Here is a 14,880-nt window from a genome sequence, read left to right on the forward strand (position 1 = left end):
TGAGCTGAATCAAGATAAAACCCCAAATCAGTGCAATCTAGATAACTTAATGAGATTGAAATATAAACAAATAACTTAAGTAGATTGAAACAACTCTATATATAATTAAAGACTATATCTGGAGGGTTTCTAATCTATAACTTAATTAGTTATAATGATTATACTCTTGATTGTAACTCATCATCCGAATGGAAAAGCTCCACTTCTCCAATCCAGAGCAAAAAAAAAACAAGAAACAGAAGACAAAATTAACATACAAAGATAAACAGTAGGATGTGTTCTAACTTGAGATTGAGAGTTTGGAAATGTTAATATAACCACTTAAGACAAAATAACCTCCTGATCGGCTATTGAAAACTGAGCAAACTAAGAATATTTCACAGCAAATCTCAATATATAATATTTGGGGGTTTTGCTCATCTCTTTGATTCAAGCATCAACCTTTATAAATTTACACAAACACTAGCCAAGATCCGACCTATACTTAATTGAAAAAGGGACAAGAAACTACAAAACAGATTTGGCTTTCACTATTAAATCCAATAAAGTAAAGAGCTTCAAACTCATGATGCAATACCAGCATATAAAAGCCACAAATCTGGAAATAGAACCCTAGATATGCATTGAAACAAACCATTATATATGGAATAAGAGAATTTGGGGAAAGAGACGAACCTTGGGTTTCGTTTGTGGCCAAGACAGAGAGTTCTCTTATATAAAATGGAATGAGAGCAATTAGGGATTAGATAATTTAGAGAGGAAATCTGGGTCTAATATCTAGGGATTTCAGGATTGAATAGGCTGGGTATGACTAACAAGGAGATTTGTGAGCTGATTGAGAGAGAAAATAATTCTGGGGATCTAGGGATGGAAAGAGCCAACTCTTTACTAGAAATATCGGGTTCAGTTTTGGCAGCATCAGTTTTAAGGGTTTAGGGTGCAGTTTTAATTTTGGGCTGAAAATAATGGTGGGAAAGATACCGCGCGCCTTAAATTTTGTGTTATGCGATGAAATCCTTTTCTCAAATGAAAACATGATTTAGAATCTCTACATTTATTAATACACAATGTAGAGTATGGTTTTTTTTAGAAGACACTTAAATGGTTAGAGTATATAGATCAATTTAAAAACAAGTAGAATAGTTCATAACATTCTGGAATTCATACATGTTAACTAGAATTATATTACACGTAAAAGTTTAAACATACATATATTAGTACTCAATCATTTTCTTCATAATCCTCATCGGCGTCCTCATCCTCATCTTCATCCTCATCGTCATTTTCATCTTCATCATTAATGAAGTCTTCTTCTGTGCGGGGAATGTACGGTAGAGGATCGAAATCAAACTCTATAGGAACGTATTCAGACGCTTGAAAGTGTATCTCGTTGTTGATGCAAATATTGTTTGTGACATGGATGGCTGAGGTAGAAGGCTCTTGATATGGTTCAATAGCCATATTATCAATATCTTGCTCTACACCCTGTGCAAGTGTTCTTGCATCAAAAATATTTCTGTGTGACATCATGTTTACCACTTTCCAACCGCGGCCCAATTTCGGATCATCAAGATAGAACACTTGTTTTGCCATGGTTGCAAGAATAAATGGCTCATTTTCATACCAGCTTGTGTGTGTATTCACTGATAATAGGCCATGATCCAATCTGGTACTCCTCCGAACACTTGGGTCAGTATTGAACCATCTACACTTAAACAAAACAACCGGCATACGAGATCCATACAGTAGTTCAATAACAGAAACAAGGACCCCATAGTATGGTGGTCCTCCATTCTTATCCTCTACCATGACGCCACAGTTTTGTGTCTTCTTCCCTTGATCTAAAAATTCTGTCAGAAACCTTACGCCGTTCACTACACAAGCCGCATATACATTATGTGATTGTGGCATACTGGCCAAATGTTGCATCTGTGGGGAGTACAACTGACTGTTTTCTCGTTGTAACTTTCTCATCTGAGAAAAATATCAATCACACACAGGTTAGAAATGACTAGTCAATAATTGTTGTTCTCTTTTTTGTGACAAAATAAATATTAAAATTTTACGTACCCATTTCTTGAAATATTTAGGAAATGATCTCTTGTGCGTCTCTTCTGGGTGATCGTCACCATTATCCTCAAGTTATTTCAAATGATACTCCATAAAATCTTGAACTTCATCACAATATTGCAGTAGGTTACACACTCGTGTGAAATGTACGCAGTTGTAATGGAACCTTCTGGGTTCGCTCGATTTCTGACATAACCTTTATAATCCCCAAGTTGTCTTAAAACAAAAAACATAGTTAGAAAGTTATACATTGTATATAATTAAAAATATGATATGGTAAACATACACATATATTTTACCTTTCTATGGGAAACATCCAGGTATAGTGTACTGGGCCAGTAAGCAGAACTTGGTCGGGAAGGTGGACCATGAGGTGAACCATGATATCAAAAAAGGCAGGGGGAAAAATCCTCTCTAATTTGCAAAGGATGTATACAATCTCTTCTTTCAATTTTAAGAGATCTGACTTCTTCACTTCTCTAGTGCATAACTTTTGCCACCAGCTGGACAAGGCTACTAATGGCTCTACTACATCAAAATGCAGATACGGTCTAATTACCACTGGAAGAAGTCGTTGCATTAAAACATGACTGTCATGAGTCTTCAACCCAATTATCTTTTGTTCCTCCACCTTAACACATCGCGCTATATTTGCTGCATACCCTTGAGGATATTTAACATCATGAAACCACTTGAAAACCCAAGGTTTTAAAGACGGCTTCACCTCGTAAGGTGCAATAGGCATTTCCACTTTTGTCCCCGTCTTTTTTAACCACAAGTGTTCACGCAAGCCCATATTTTCCAAATCCACCCGAGCTTTGATATTATCCTTTGTCTTATCTTTAAGATCCAGAGTTGTTCCCACAACGCTGTCGCTTACATTCTTCTCTATGTGCATGACATCTAAGCTGTTTCTATGTATCGATTTTGACCAGTAAGGCAATTCAAAGAATATACTCTTATGTTGCCAACACGCAAGATGCTTTGGGCGTTTTATTTTTTTTATTTTAGGATTACCGCTAAGCGGTCCAAAATCGAAAGAGTTCATCTTGTCCAAAACTTCATCTCCAGACCACTTCTGGGGCTCTGTATCCCACTCTTCAGTACCATCGAATGCAGATGCATCAAACCGCCATTCGTGATCAACTGGAAGCCATCTTCGGTGACCCATGTAACACACCTTACCAGCATGCCAGCTAGAATTAACATTGTCCAAGCAGACAGGACAAGCCTTGTACCCGTGCGTGGTTTGAGAAGACAACATCCCGTAAGCAGGAAAATCACTGATAGTCCACATAATTGCTGCTCTCATTCTGAAAGAAGACTGACTATGCCTGTCAAAAGTTGCCTTTCCATTATTCCATAGATCTTTCAGCTCATCAATCAATGGTCTCAAGTACACATCTAGACACTTTCCCGGGGACTTGGGACCTGGGATCAACAAAGTCAGTATATTGAATTCCTTCTTCATACACATCCAAGGAGGCAAATTGTATGGCACAACAATAACTGGCCAAGTACTATGAGTAGAGCTCATGTTTCCCCAAGGATTGAACCCGTCTGTGCTGAGTCCGAGCCTTACATTTCGAACATCTGCTGGAAAATCAGGAAACTGTCTATCAAAATGTTTCCAAGCCTCACCATCAGAAGGGTGTTTGAGAACATCATCATCATCATCATCATCCCTTGCCCTCCCATGCCATCTCATCGCCTCTGCAGTGTGCGAGGCCATGTATAAACGTTGCAACCTAGGTGTCAATGGGAAATAACGAAGCACCTTCACAGGGACCTTTTTCCTTTGATACAGAGACGATGCTTTCCATCGAGATTCATTGCACACTGGACATTCATCATAATCTTTATAATCTCCATAAAACAATTCACAGTTATATTTGCATGCGTCTATTTTCACATACTCGAGGCCGAGGCCATCAAGAATCTTTTTTGTCTTATAATAACTGTCAGGAAGTAAGTTTTCTGGGTGCAACAAACGCTTAATATACTGACAATTTTCATCATAACTGACATTCGACCATTTATGCCTCACTTTTAACTGCATTTGTGACATCAAGGCACTCAAAACAGTCTCTGAACAACCAGGGTACAATGGGGTTTGCGCTTGCGTGAGCAATCTCTTATACTTATCAAAATCACTAGTGTCAATGGGTACATCAAATTCCTCAGCTTGATCATATCTCGAAACATATGGAAAATTATCAACTAGCATGTTCATAGTGGGGTCCATAGAAAGGCCGCCAATACCACTAGATGTCCCAGCCTGATGACTGTAACTTGCTTGGAATTCAACTGTGGTAGGATAAGTAGCTACTTCACCATGGTCTGTCCATGTTGTATAACTCTGCCACATACCATAATGTGACAAGTGCTGATACATAACTGAATCAGTTACATACTCGTTGCAACAACACATTCTACACGGACACTTGTACCATTCAGCTCCATTACCCTGGTTTCTTGCATAGTTCACAAAATTATAGATTCCCATTATATATAGAGGGTCCTCCCTCCCTAGCAGCATCCAACTTTTATCCATGTTATTTGTATGCTGTCATAATAAAAACTAAATAATAAGCACAAAAATGTACATATGTGTTTCTCCATCACCTTATGCCTCCGGTTAGGGTCCTAATCTCATTCAGGAAAAAATGACTTTGTTTGACAGTTTGTAGTTGTATTTTCGTTCTCGTTCGTGAGAAAATTTCGGCAGCATCTCCCTACAGTTCCTCAAGTGCACGAATATTTATACCTAAATGAAAGCGGGAGATCGTGCCAAAATATATCTCACTATCGAAAACGAAAACACTAGAAATACAAACTATGAAACAAAGTCCTCTTTTCCCAAACTGTCCAAAAATAGGACAATTCAAGAATCATGTATGATTCTGAAATCATACATAATTCCCAAACGAGATTTCTAAGGCTAACTATCGAGAATGAAAGAATTATGCATTATTCCATACGTCATACTACTAAACACAACACTGTCAAATGATTGTGTATATAATTAACACAAATACAAATTAGCAACATACAATACAATAACAAGTGAACTGTTGGAATTCATCACTAGAAAAATAATTGAAATTATAGAGAATAATATCTTATACCAAGTTAGAATCTAGTGGGTGGACCAAATTAAGTATTTTATCATGCAAATGACAAATAATATGAATCAATGACAAGAATCATTCACACAAAAAAATATAGGGAAAACATGAGAGAATGGTTAAAATGAGAGATTAAGTGATCATACCAAGCAATAAGCTACTGGGTAGAGGTGCATGGAGCAAGAGAAAGGTTTAGAAGACCATTGTAGGCCACTTCCATAGCATAAAATGGAAATCGCCGCCTACATTTGACAAGCAACTTCTGAGGTTTTTTTCCCGTTTGTTTTAGATCTGGGTTTAAAGCTGATGTTATAGATGGGGTTTACTTAAGAGACGGAATAATTCGTCTCTTCGAACCCATAATTCGCCTCTTAAAGACGTCTTAGGTGACGAAAATTTCCGTCGTTTCTAAGAATCACTTACGTGACGAACTCATAACGACGAAGACGTTTCGCCGTATAAGTACGTAGTTAAGCGACAAGTATATCACTATTGTCGCTAGGTGAGTTACTAAAGGGACGAACCAAGCCTAAGTTATATTTCATCGCCTAAGAAGCACTTAAGAGGCGAAATTGTTTTGCCAAGCTTCCAGTTCGCCGCTTAAGACCGGTTTTCCACTAGTGATAACATAAAGTGTATCTTAACGTCAAGGAAGCACAGTGAAATGTTTTTCGGTAACATGCATGTAGAATTTTAGATATATATGTTACCTACAGATGTTCTACAATCCAAGACTATATATATCGAGTAGGGACGGTACGGTACAGTATCTCTATATTGTTATTTACATGTTGGCAATAATCCTTGCTGAGGCAGTAAGGCTTCTTTCGTTTTTGCACTTCTCCTCTTCTCGATACTTAGGCTTGAATGACCGTAAGATCAGAGATTCAGAACCTCATCAGCTACAAGAGAAAAAAATTATAGGTAAGAAATCAAATTCCTCAAAGATGCAATATGCTACTATGCTAGCTAGAAGTCTAGAACGTTCGGTTTCACCATAAAATGAGACTAATTAGTAATTTCGTAAATGAGGGTTTGATAGATCACGACATAATAACCGATTCCATCTCTTTCAATCTTTATACAGTCGTCCTGAGAATCTCTTGACCATTTATCTTAGAAGGTGAGATTTCTCACTAAACTAATGATAATCAGAACACATCAATTTTTCGTTATTCAAGCAGTCGATTTCGTAAGTATTATATCTGATAAAGTTTCGACCAATCGTTAATCTCTATCTGGTTTAGTAAATTATGACTGATGGAATTCGTTGAGCAACCAAAACAGAAACAAGATGACTACAAATAGTTCAATATTATAATACACTAACGAGAAGGTAAAAGCTCTATTCTCTGGCTAACTTAATTCTACGAGCTTCACCGCCTTCACGTTTGAAGAATCCAAATTTTGTTGATGAGGTAGCTAGAAGCAGCTGGTCAAACTTGTAGAGATATGGAAGATGGTAAGATGAAACCATAGCTACTAAATATTGGTTAATTGATTGATAGCACATATCTAAAGTGGGCTTTGCGGAGTCGCCAATTCTCGGAGATCTGTAATTCTGTATAGAGCAACTGATCTGATAATTAAAAAGAATCAATAGTTCAATAGCAATGGTATTAGTTCGACATATCTTCATACATTCACGTCATGTTACTCCTAATGTACATGTCATGGCCATTAACCGCCTTCATTACATTAGCCGACGGTAATGGCTGCACCTGATAGAAGGTTAGTCATTGGAATAATGAGATATATTGATTATACTGGCAAGCTCCCACAAAATGCAAAACAAATTCAAGAATTGCCTTCTGAATTCAGAGACAAACTGTGTAAAGTGCGACAAGCACTGTACAAAGAATAGAGTAGATGTTGTTAACTTGTTGAGCTTATGGAACGATGCCGCAGCTCATTCACTTCATTTTTGGCTCGATATGGGGAAGGGATTGAGGCAAGAAACCTCAGAGGCAACAGATCTCCCCTGAATGTAATGTCAGAGAAAACAAGGGAGATACAAAGAGAAAAAAACAAGGGAGCTAACAAAAACTGCTCTTCATTCAAAGATCTTGGAAGTGATCTTCTCAGCTCTGACTTGGAATGGTTTCCCATACACCACATTCACTCAAGAATGAAACTTGACACCTGAGAGATTGGCGGAAGAAGATTGCATCTTACAAGCTAACTTTATCCTTCTAACTAGTTGCATTGGGTTCTATCTGGAGAACATCGCGAAGAAGATAGAGAAGAGACAAAAGTAGCTAGGATATACACCTAAGAGAAGTTCTTGCGCATATTACCATAAAATTTCTTCCTCGAAGTTAAATATATAGTCCATACTGATCAATTATTGGTTTTCTCCTACTTAACCTAGAATACAGCAGGATGCATACTAATATATTTGTCAGCAATTGAACTGTTAACTTCCAGTACATTACAGAAAGATAAGATATATCCCGAATACTGATAGTTTTAAAACCAGGCCGAGCAACTAGAATTCAGAAGAAAACTGACCCATCAATCATACAAATTCACAGGACAGTCTTACAACCATGTCACCTAGCAACAACAAAAAGCTGGGACTCCATTCTGCAGATTGCAGAATACCCTTGCTCTATTCTATTACTCTGCTTCAGGGGAGCCACCTGGGACCAGCTGCATTGTGCACATAATTAGAAGATTGATCAGTTGATTGCATATAATAGCTTAAGCATAGATAATCAGATGCAAATTTTGATAGGTGAAAATTATCTGGGATATCTGTGACCTCAAAATTGTACCAACCACAAGCAAAATGTTTAACTACATTTTAACCAATCTCATTACTTACAATGGCAATGTTGTTTCCATTGAGTAAAATCTGATCAAGCTTGGTTATCCTTCTTCCTTCAGCAGTAATCTCACTGCAATACAAGGAGATATGATAAGCATACATTAAACGTTAAAAAGTTATCAATATTAATAGGTACAAAAGTAACTAAAAATGTCAGGTAATTAATCAAGTAGTCTAAAGTTTATACTGCATAGGCACACGGACCAAAACAAATAATAAAGAGAAAAAGGAGGGGATATGGGCCTATCCCAAGACAATAAGAGAATGTGTTTAATCATATTTGTTCACATCTGATGAAGAAGAGTTTCCCAGCACCTCACGTTACAAAAAATCCAACTAGCCAAACAATAATACCAAACATATGAGAATATACTCTTCTCTCAGAGTATGGGTAATGCACTAGTAAAAATGTAGACAGCCAAGTGGAAAGAATTGATATATCAAAATAATTTATGTACCAGATGGTCTAGATGTCCTGAACAAACAGAAAAGACTTCCCTTACATTCTAAAATACCTAAAGCTAGGTATAACAAAACTATGGCTAGTTCTTTAACCAAAGATTAGAGGCCCTTAGCTCCCAACCACTGACATTGCTTAACTAAGGACCAACGAAAGGTATTCTTGATAAATAAATTAACAAATGAAGACAGATCTGAGACTCACAATCTCTCTAAACCCATTTTTGTCTATTTGATTCCCTACAATTAACTTCCTGTAGTTACAGTCTGTTAGACAGAAATATCAGTCAGTGTTCAAGCTCTTCTGATGCCAAAGCTCTACAGTGAAATTGATAGACTATAAATTTGTTAAACATATGTTGCTTAAGATAAAATAAAAAGTTGGTTGAATTAAAAGAATAGTCAGAAAAGAGTGGAAAAGCACAAGATCATGAGAATTAATTCGGTACTGCATTCACTAAGTGATCAGAAAAAGAGGAGCTACAAAAAAAAAAAAAAGAGATTAAAACCCATAGACTCTCTATCCTATAACTAGTTACACCCATCCCCCCGCCCTTGATTTTCATGTAAAGCAATGATATATACATATCAGATGATCATTTAGCTGGAATGTCAGCAGCTAACACTATATTGGCTAAATACACAAGCTAAAGCGATTGGACAGTGCAAAGACATTGATGCACACTCTCTGCTTCAAAACGATAGAGACAGGAAATCACGAGTATTAACCCTCCCATGTGCAGTAATTCAAATTAACACCAGAAGTTTAGGAAGGGATTTAGTCATTAGAAATAGGGAATCCGTCAACTGTTCAGACCCTTAAAGTAAGATTGTCTGGAAAATTCACCAAACTCTCCAACATCCAACTTCTCTTGTCTTATCTACATCGGACAAGCTTGATACCTTCAATCTGAGAAGTTTACTTCTGGATCAGTTAAATTCCTCTAAACCAAAAACCCCAGCTTAAGGAAGAGATGGAACCGTACACATCTTGCCAATGTATGATACATATATAGTCGATATAAACGACTATATGAATGGCAAACAGCTATGTCACCCACCCATTTCTCTTCCCAACAACATGGCCATTCCCCACTTCCCCAGCACATATTAGCAATTTTTTCTAGTGAAAAGTTAAAAATCATTCACCAACTCACTAAGTATTAACTTCTCAAGTTCTCATTAATCTTTCTAACTTTCTCAGCTACATTAATTGGGATCTGAGAAAGAGAAAGATTGCACGCAGGCAAAATATTCATTATAGATCGAATCTTTCTATCATCGGGCTGTTCCAATGTAATTTCCTCGCACCTTTATTCCAAATCTCTCTTAAAAGTTTACACGCCCTAATGGTCGCAATAGGTGACAAAGTGGATTAGAACTAGGAAAATTGTCTCCTAACACCGAGAGCATCTGTACAGTCCACGTCTTTAACTAGCATCGCATCCAAATTCTATCTACCTTATCCAAGAACACCTCGTGATCAACATATTCAACATCCCTAAAATCCAAAATGTTGGCCATCCATTAAATTCTGATTATATTCTGGACATGAACTCACACTAAAATTGCATTAAAGAAAAAAGACACCAGATATAAATAACAAAAGGATGAACATAAAATTACTCATAATGCGCCTAACTTTACCCAACTCCATTGGTAACCAACTCGGAGTTGGAAGCACTTTCCTGCAATTTTTGAGCTTCGATGGAATAATAATATAAAAAAACTCATCTACTCTCTCAACTACCCTTTATCAATTAAAAAAAAATCAGCTAGGTAAGCCTCACAGAAGTATATAAACTACCAAGTACCAACTGACTATTTCCAATTGCATACAAAGATTAAAACTTGAAGCCTTATCTACTCTTTGTTCTTGATTTCCAGATTAATCCATATGAAATTTACAAACCCTGGAGCATCAACATTGTATCAAACACAAAAAAGCGAGCAGAAAAAGGCCCCCAAAATGTTAGGGTTTATGGAGAGAGAGAGAGAGAGAAGCATACTATTCAGTGACGTCTTCGAGAACCATGTTGACGTAGACATCGAAACCCCTGAGAGTCCCGACGAGCTCCTTGTCGCCCTTCATTATCACCCATATCTTCGACCCTATGCACCGGTCGATCAGCTCTGCGTGCCCATAAAAAAAAAAGATTAGATTTTTCGTCTCTGTTTGTGATCGGAAAACTGAGAGAGAGAGAGAGAGAGAACCTGAGGGGAGTAGCTGCGAGGGATTGTTGGCCATTTGTTTTGACACAACAGCTTTGGCCGCGAGAAACACAGAGACAGGAAACGAGCCCGACCCCTGAACTTGAACGATAGGCAAAGCGGGGGCGTTGGTCTTCCTTACCACAATTTGGTTGGTTTTTAAATAAGATTTTTCTTTTTCAATTAAATCCAAATCCCTAATTACAACAAAAACTTTTCTCTCTCTCAAAAAACAAAAAACAAAAAACTGGTGCTGGGCATTTCGTAAATATAAGGTTGTGAGTTCAGTTTGATAGATCTTGGGCATCAAAATCAAAATAGTAGAGAAGCAGAGAGAGAATGGAAGCACTATCGGCTTCGAACCAAGGCGAGTTCGATTACTTGTTCAAGCTCTTGATGATCGGCGACTCCGGCGTCGGCAAAAGCAGTCTCCTCCTCAGCTTCACCTCCGATTCCTTCGAAGACCTCTCTCCCACCATCGGTTCGTCTCTTTCCAATTAAAAAGGTTTACCTTCCTCTAATCGCCTCATTGATTTCGCTCTTCTCTCTCTCTCTCTCTGGTTTCGATTCGCGCAGGTGTGGATTTTAAGGTCAAGTATGTTAACGTCGGCGGCAAGAAGCTCAAGCTTGCGATTTGGGATACAGGTAAAAAGAAAATCGGAGTTGTTACTGTAAATCATGTTTAAAGTGTAGATGTGGTGGTTGCTTATTGATATGATTAGGTCATTTTGGAATCGGAATGTTTCTATTGGATCAATTTCAGATTGTTAAAGAACGATTTACATGAGAAGTTCGTGTTCCTTGTAGTATGAATCACGGCTCACTTTTGTGCTTTTCGTAATTAAGAGATAAAATTCTAGTCAGAACTTCACTTATGAAGCTGATCAGGCTGCTGTTATAATGAAAGTAGCTTTTCTTGGGTGCATTCACTTTAAAGGTTAATCAATTTATTCTATTGCTTGGATTTATTAATACCGACCTTGTTTTCATTATGTGCATTTCCGTTTCCCCTCCCTTCTTGTGGTTGAAGCAAGTGTTTTGTCTGTTTCGTCTTGAAACATTGATTTTAATTGAAGAACAGCTGTAATTCATCCCATTTGGGATCGGATAATACGACTTAGCACTACTTCTGGTTAATACTCACAAGCTTAAAATCAATTGTACATATTTTAAGCATTGAGTGTGTACAGAATTGGAATGAGAAAACCTTATGCGTTCATGCTAAAGATCTGCTCCTTGTTATCCTTAAAATCGTAAATATATCCCTAAGATGGGTTTTAGCCATTTCATGTTGTAAAATGTTCTGTCATCACTTAAGTCTCCTTGACCTTGTTCATTGTCTAAGGGAAGGCTTGTAATATGCTAATCACAAGTTTTTAAATTTTTATTGATTCAGCTGGTCAAGAGAGATTTAGAACCTTGACAAGTTCATATTATAGAGGAGCACAAGGGATAATTATGGGTAAGTGCTACTGACACTTGTTTAACTTAAGAAGTCAAATATGCAGATATTGGCTTGGGAAGTGTTTTTACTCCCATACATCAATAGCAGTTAATTTTGCCACTTATTTTGATCTTGTTCTTTAGTTATCTTTATACATGATTATATATTTTCTTAAATAAATAAAAAATGAAGTCATAACATGTTACTTGTAAATTGTGTTTTGGAGGGAAGACATAACTCTTGTTGATTCTTTGAGACATAAGTTTCCACTTGTGGATTGCCTTAACTTATTAGGTTCAACTTGTAGGATTTTCCCCCTTTTTACTTATGAGAAACTAAAGTTGTCACATCATCATATTAAAGTCAGGAATTTTCAGGCCTTCTGATTGAAATATTCTTTCTATTAGTATTCATCTGTGTTTCATCTTCGTCTTATTTATGTTTTAATATCAACAGTTTATGATGTAACAAGGCGAGAGACATTCACCAACCTTTGTGATATATGGGCCAAGGAAATAGAACTTTATTCAACAAATCAAGACTGCATCAAGATGCTTGTGGGAAACAAAGTCGATAAGGTTCTTTAATATTCCATTTTAAATTTCTCTCTCCATCTTGATTACGAGAAGACTTTTTCTCGCATTTGTAGTAGTTTTCTAGTTGTAAATTTTGTCTTGATAGTGTCCTGTGTTTGGTTCTCGTGGTAACAAGGTGGCCAAAAAAAGTATGGTCATGTATCAGATCCACCAGTGGATTAACCTCAACATAATTAATAGCTCGGGAGCCTAAACAAAATAATATTATAGCCCTTTTGATAGTCTCTGCATCCCTGTGCTTTCTTGCATGTGATTGTTGGTGGTCCCAACGCTGTTTATCTAAAAATTAACATATATAGTTAGAATTTTATGGGGAGAATTGGATTATTGTGCTCTAGAGCAATTCCCGATTCTGAAGTTCAGTTTTGATGCTCTGTTTTCTTGCTGAAGCTGCTTTGACAGTGAACACATTCACAACCAAAAATCTAGCACAACAAAAATCCATTGCATTTCATTGACTAACATTTATGATATTTTCCTTGACTGGCGGCGGAGGTAGTCAGTCTTTAGTGTCTCATGCTGCTAATTAATATGAACTTTCTGGTTCACTGTGATCAAATGATTTTTTTTGTTAAAAAGTTAGAAACTCTTCTTCGGTGAGAGGTGAAAAGAATAAACAGAGTAAAGAGAGAGGTGGGTTTGATCAGGCTTATAGCCTCTAGGGTAGAACTTTTAGTAGAAGTGTTATTCATGTAATATCATTTAAACTTAGGCTTCAGGAACACTAGTAGCTCTTGCTCTTTTACAACAAATGATATACTAGAGAATAGTTAGAGCTAATCCCTTTTAAATTGGTACAGATTTTCATGAACAATGAGAATATATTTTCTTCCAATTTTACGTTCTGTATTTTTTATTCCTCCTTTCATTAGACAGTTGGCATGCATGTCTGTTGAATATCCAACATGAGACTGATGAAAGTTTAAATTTTATGAGTTTATTTTTCTGTTGAGAACAAACTTCCTTATCCTCTTGAGCTTTTTCATACTTATTTAAATCATCCTTAATATTCAGGAGAGTGACAGGGTTGTAACCAAAAAAGAGGGAACAAATTTTGCCAGGGAATCTGGATGCCTCTTTATTGAATGCAGTGCTAAAACTCGAGTTAATGTCCAACAGTGCTTTGAAGAGCTTGTTTTAAAGGTATGAAAACCTCATAATTATTGCAGTCATTTGCTGCATGACTGCTCTGAGAGCAATTATTCTGATGTGAATTGAGTAAATAAAGTATATACCTGTTTGCACCAAAGAAGTATCTATGCAAACCGAACATGCTATAACTTGCTGAAAGCATTGTACATAAGTAGCCATAAATTGTATGCCTGATTCTATATTGTTAACGAAACTTGATGGTATGATAATTGTAATCCTTCCATGCAGATTCTGGATACTCCTAGTCTATTAGCTGAGGGTTCTAAAGGTGTGAAAAAGAACATATTTAAGGAGCAACCACTGTCCACTGCAGCCACAAGCAGCTGTTGTTGAAGCTGATATGTCTTACAAACTTTGGCATTTCAAATGTCTCTAACTAATAGTAACGGTCACTTTGAAATCTCAACGAATTATGGCCATCGTATTTTTGTTTTACAACAACTGAAAATTACTTGTAAAATATAAATTATGTGAGTCATGCCTTTTGTGTTGAGTTTTATTTTAGACTAATTTGTTGTGTACAAACATAATCAAATTTAATGCTGTCCAGCCAGAATTCCTGATGTAGTACAACACATTAAGCTTATTCATTTGTGCATTGTACATGATACTTGATGTTTTTCTTAAGCTTGAGTGGACACATCCGTTCGCTGTTGATCATGACATTAGAGTAACATGAGTTTTCATTTTCAAGTTCCGCCCTTTTGGTAAAACTTTAGTCCTTGTGGTTTTAGTTTTGAGCTACTCCAATTTAACTGTAGGACAACGTGAATCACTTGGTAGTTTTTATGGCACGGATTGGGAGTGAAATGATGAGGAAAGTCCAAAGAACTAGTTGCACTTAACATAGATAAGTTTTTTGTAAAGTGAACGTCTTTTTGTGGGCAATACTTGGTTCAACTTTCGAATCCTCCAAGCATGGACTTTTGAGAGGCTAGATAGTCTTCACAATAACTTCGAGCCACCTCTAAGATTTTTTTTTTTTGAATA

The 14,880-nt window shown here is 36.8% G+C and overlaps 3 protein-coding genes across 3 annotated transcripts; 1 reads left to right on the forward strand and 2 right to left on the reverse strand.

The window, feature by feature from the left end:
- Positions 1-1,221: 1,221 nt before the first annotated feature.
- On the reverse strand, positions 1,222-4,624 carry LOC126802710 (uncharacterized). The gene is made up of 3 exons (XM_050530384.1): positions 2,370-4,624; positions 2,202-2,286; positions 1,222-1,974 (listed from the first exon to the last, which is right to left on the reverse strand). Exons 1-3 carry the CDS (start codon positions 4,622-4,624, stop codon positions 1,222-1,224), a joined length of 3,093 nt encoding a protein of 1,030 aa, XP_050386341.1.
- A 2,959-nt stretch (positions 4,625-7,583) lies between these two features.
- On the reverse strand, positions 7,584-10,855 carry LOC126805032 (sm-like protein LSM5). The gene is made up of 4 exons (XM_050532121.1): positions 10,702-10,855; positions 10,497-10,620; positions 8,026-8,098; positions 7,584-7,850 (listed from the first exon to the last, which is right to left on the reverse strand). Exons 1-4 carry the CDS (start codon positions 10,733-10,735, stop codon positions 7,818-7,820), a joined length of 264 nt encoding a protein of 87 aa, XP_050388078.1. The 5' UTR covers positions 10,736-10,855; the 3' UTR covers positions 7,584-7,817.
- Positions 10,856-10,948: 93 nt separating this feature from the next.
- LOC126805031 (ras-related protein RABC1-like) lies at positions 10,949-14,498 on the forward strand. Its single transcript, XM_050532120.1, has 6 exons — positions 10,949-11,179; positions 11,275-11,343; positions 12,095-12,160; positions 12,599-12,720; positions 13,753-13,881; positions 14,119-14,498. Exons 1-6 carry the CDS (start codon positions 11,038-11,040, stop codon positions 14,221-14,223), a joined length of 633 nt encoding a protein of 210 aa, XP_050388077.1. The 5' UTR covers positions 10,949-11,037; the 3' UTR covers positions 14,224-14,498.
- The last annotated feature ends 382 nt before the right edge of the window (positions 14,499-14,880 follow it).

Source organism: Argentina anserina, chromosome 1 (assembly GCF_933775445.1).
Source record: "Argentina anserina chromosome 1, drPotAnse1.1, whole genome shotgun sequence".
NCBI lineage: Eukaryota > Viridiplantae > Streptophyta > Magnoliopsida > Rosales > Rosaceae > Argentina > Argentina anserina.